At 36.4% G+C, this 2868-nt stretch overlaps 1 protein-coding gene across 1 annotated transcript in view; it reads right to left on the bottom strand.

The window, feature by feature from the left end:
- LOC100639719 (sushi, von Willebrand factor type A, EGF and pentraxin domain-containing protein 1-like) overlaps positions 1-1047 on the bottom strand; it is a 1849-nt gene extending 802 nt beyond the window's left edge. The window contains exons 1-5 of the mRNA XM_020007883.1: positions 811-1047; positions 548-724; positions 322-498; positions 87-263; positions 3-32 (exon numbers count right to left, since the gene is read on the bottom strand). Of these exons, the coding sequence (XP_019863442.1) occupies positions 3-32; positions 87-263; positions 322-498; positions 548-724; positions 811-994 (745 nt within the window). The 5' untranslated portion in view covers positions 995-1047. The remainder of the gene's footprint in view (positions 1-2; positions 33-86; positions 264-321; positions 499-547; positions 725-810) is intronic.
- Between the last annotated feature and the right edge of the window lie 1821 nt (positions 1048-2868).

Genomic DNA, 2868 nt, shown 5'->3' with positions numbered 1-2868 from the left:
ATCAGGATCTGGTTGTTTACCACAGTCAATTGCTATAGTATAAAGTAGAATATAAATTATATGCTATGCATAATGATTTAGCTTACGATTGCAAGTAGGGGCAGAGCCACTCCAGTGACCATTAGCTTGGCAAGTCCTTACATCATCAGAGCTAAGTTCATATCCTAGTTTACACCTGTACAATGCTTGACCTCCAAACAGTGTATTAGGTGAAATATGAACCCATCCATTTTCAGGGTCATCCAAGTCTCCACAGTCAACGGCTAAAATTTTTGATAGCATAATATATAAATATTTATTTTTCCTGTTGGTATATCTTACGCATGCAACTTGGTTCTTGTCCAGACCATTCTCCATTAGCTAGACAAGTCCTTGTGTCATGACCAACTAGTTTGTATCCACTGTTGCAAGTGTATGTAGCAGTACTACCCAATCTAGTATCAGGATGTATAGATACAGCTCCATTAGCAATGTGAGGCAATGGACCACAATTGACACCTAAATGATGACATTATAACATTATATTATTCTAGTGGTAATAACTCACGTTTGCAGATTGGTGCTTCTCCTGACCATTTACCACTACGTGAGCATGACCTTCTAGCAAATCCAACCAATTGGAATCCTTCATTACAGGAATAGATAGCTTTCTGTCCAGGATAACGACCAGTGACATTCACACTACCATCCTTAGGGTCAGGAAGCTTAGGGCAAACCCTCTTGTCTAGTGTAAACAAATTAATATTAAATATTAGTTTACTGACAAGGTATAAATAAACTGCATAATGGTTCACATAGATCTAAGCTTACATGGTGGATATCTGTATCCAGAATGATAGCCACTACCTGGTCGATGAGATCCTCCATATGGAGGTCTTCCATATGGTCGTCGTCCATATGATCTTCCTCTACCATATCCACCACCATAAGAGTCTTGAGCAATTGTTGCTCCAAGAATTGCAATGAGCACAAGACTTGCAAATAATACCTTCATTATGAAAGAGATTCTGTTCCTTTCTGTAGGTGACTCTTTGTTCACCTTCCTTGCCTTTTATACTTTTCTCTTCTAATACCAGGTTTTTAATATTTGGTCTTCGATTAAAATGGGGTATTCACTAAGTTTGCTACACCTTTTTGTGCCAGCCATGACAAAGCTAAGAGTTTTACGAAGTAGTTAATGGTGAGGTGACTGTCACATTACCACGATAGTCAAAATTTCTTTTAAGCCTTAATTTGATATGTCTTGTTGCTTTAATTATATTTTATCAATGAAAGAGTGCTCATGGCCTTTTGTGATGCATGCAGTAATTACAGAAAGAGCTTAATACTATTACTTCTGTGACGAAGAAATAAGTTGTTAATACCAAGTACACATATAGATCTAATTCATTATGTACATGCATACTTTCTTATTATTTATTCAACAATTTTTTTGTTATAGTACATTATGCATAATTTGCATTTATTTTTTTTGCAACAAGATTAGTTAGTGCAGAAGTCTGTCTATTTATACCTGCATCATTGATCTGTCACAGTTCATTACTATTCAACTAATCAAATTACAGTTTCAAATGCAGCCATGCAGGGGCGGTTCTAGGATTTAATTTCTGGGGGGCCTTAATGATATGGGTGGGATAATTAGTGGGTGCGGTCAACCAGGCTTGCATGCAGGATTCCATTTGGAAAGTCAAAATTTAGAAGATTAGGCCTCTTAAATGAGCTCCTTTGTGGTTTACAGACTGTTTACATAGTCGAGCACTGCAGCTGTTTCACAGTTTACATAGATAAAACCAAGAACTAATTTTATACTTCACCACAAAAATTTTGGGGGGCCATGGCCCCCCCAGGCCCCCCCAGACCCGCCACTGCAGCCATGACAGTAATAGATCTACATGTTAGATACATTGTAGCCCAAATTTATCATGAGTTATGTCTTGATTCACACTTGTTGGGGTGTATCTAGTCTATTAACTCATTAGCAAATAAATGCATTTAGCTATTCGTACTGCATTAATTTGTCTATCATTAATGCAGTGGTTTTATCTAGTAGACTCTACAAGGCACTTGCACACAGGCACCTTGAGATATCAACACTATTATATATATGTTGTATATACCATGACGATATGGGAATCGATATCCTGAGACCGAGGATACTTTAAATTGATATCACCCTTGGGCCGAAGGCCCAAGGGTGATATCAATTCAAAGTATCTGAGGTGGAGGGTGTATCAACCCATATCGGCATGTTATATATGTTATATTTCATCTATGAATCTCATTAATGATATATATATATATATATATATATATATATATATATATAGGTTTGATTATGTAGATCAGCATTATGTAGATCAGCATTATGTAGATCAGCATTATGTAGATCAGCATCAACAATCGGCATGAGTGGTATAGAGTTTAGTAGCAATCAAGAGAGCTACTATGTAAACTAGACTGTTTTTGCCACTTAGCTCTGAAATGCTGTAAAATCAACTTTACAATTTAATATTAGTTAATATTTTATTTAGCAAAAATATCTATAAATAATCAATATTTTGTGCACACAGAGAATGTTTCAAAAGTTAATATTCATGCTCCTTGTATGAGCCACCATATCCTCCTCCATAGTATCCTCCATAATGATCATCTTTCTTGCACTGAGCAGGAGATCCGCTCCATTGACCATTGTGAAGACATACTCTGCGGCTCTTGCCACTCAAACTATATCCATAACCACAGCTGTAGACAGCATAATCACCAGGATATTGACCAGAGGTGTAAATTCTGCCATACTGTGGAGGTTTAAGTTTAGGACACTGGATTTCTAAAAGTATACTAATAAATGAATTTTATGCATAGAGTTTT

This window comes from Amphimedon queenslandica, unplaced genomic scaffold (assembly GCF_000090795.2).
Source record: "Amphimedon queenslandica unplaced genomic scaffold, v1.1 AMPQUscaffold_13508, whole genome shotgun sequence".
In the NCBI taxonomy this organism is placed as follows: Eukaryota; Metazoa; Porifera; class Demospongiae; order Haplosclerida; family Niphatidae; genus Amphimedon; species Amphimedon queenslandica.
The sequence above is the reverse complement of the archived record's forward strand: the minus strand, read 5'-3'. Positions and strand labels throughout refer to the sequence as shown.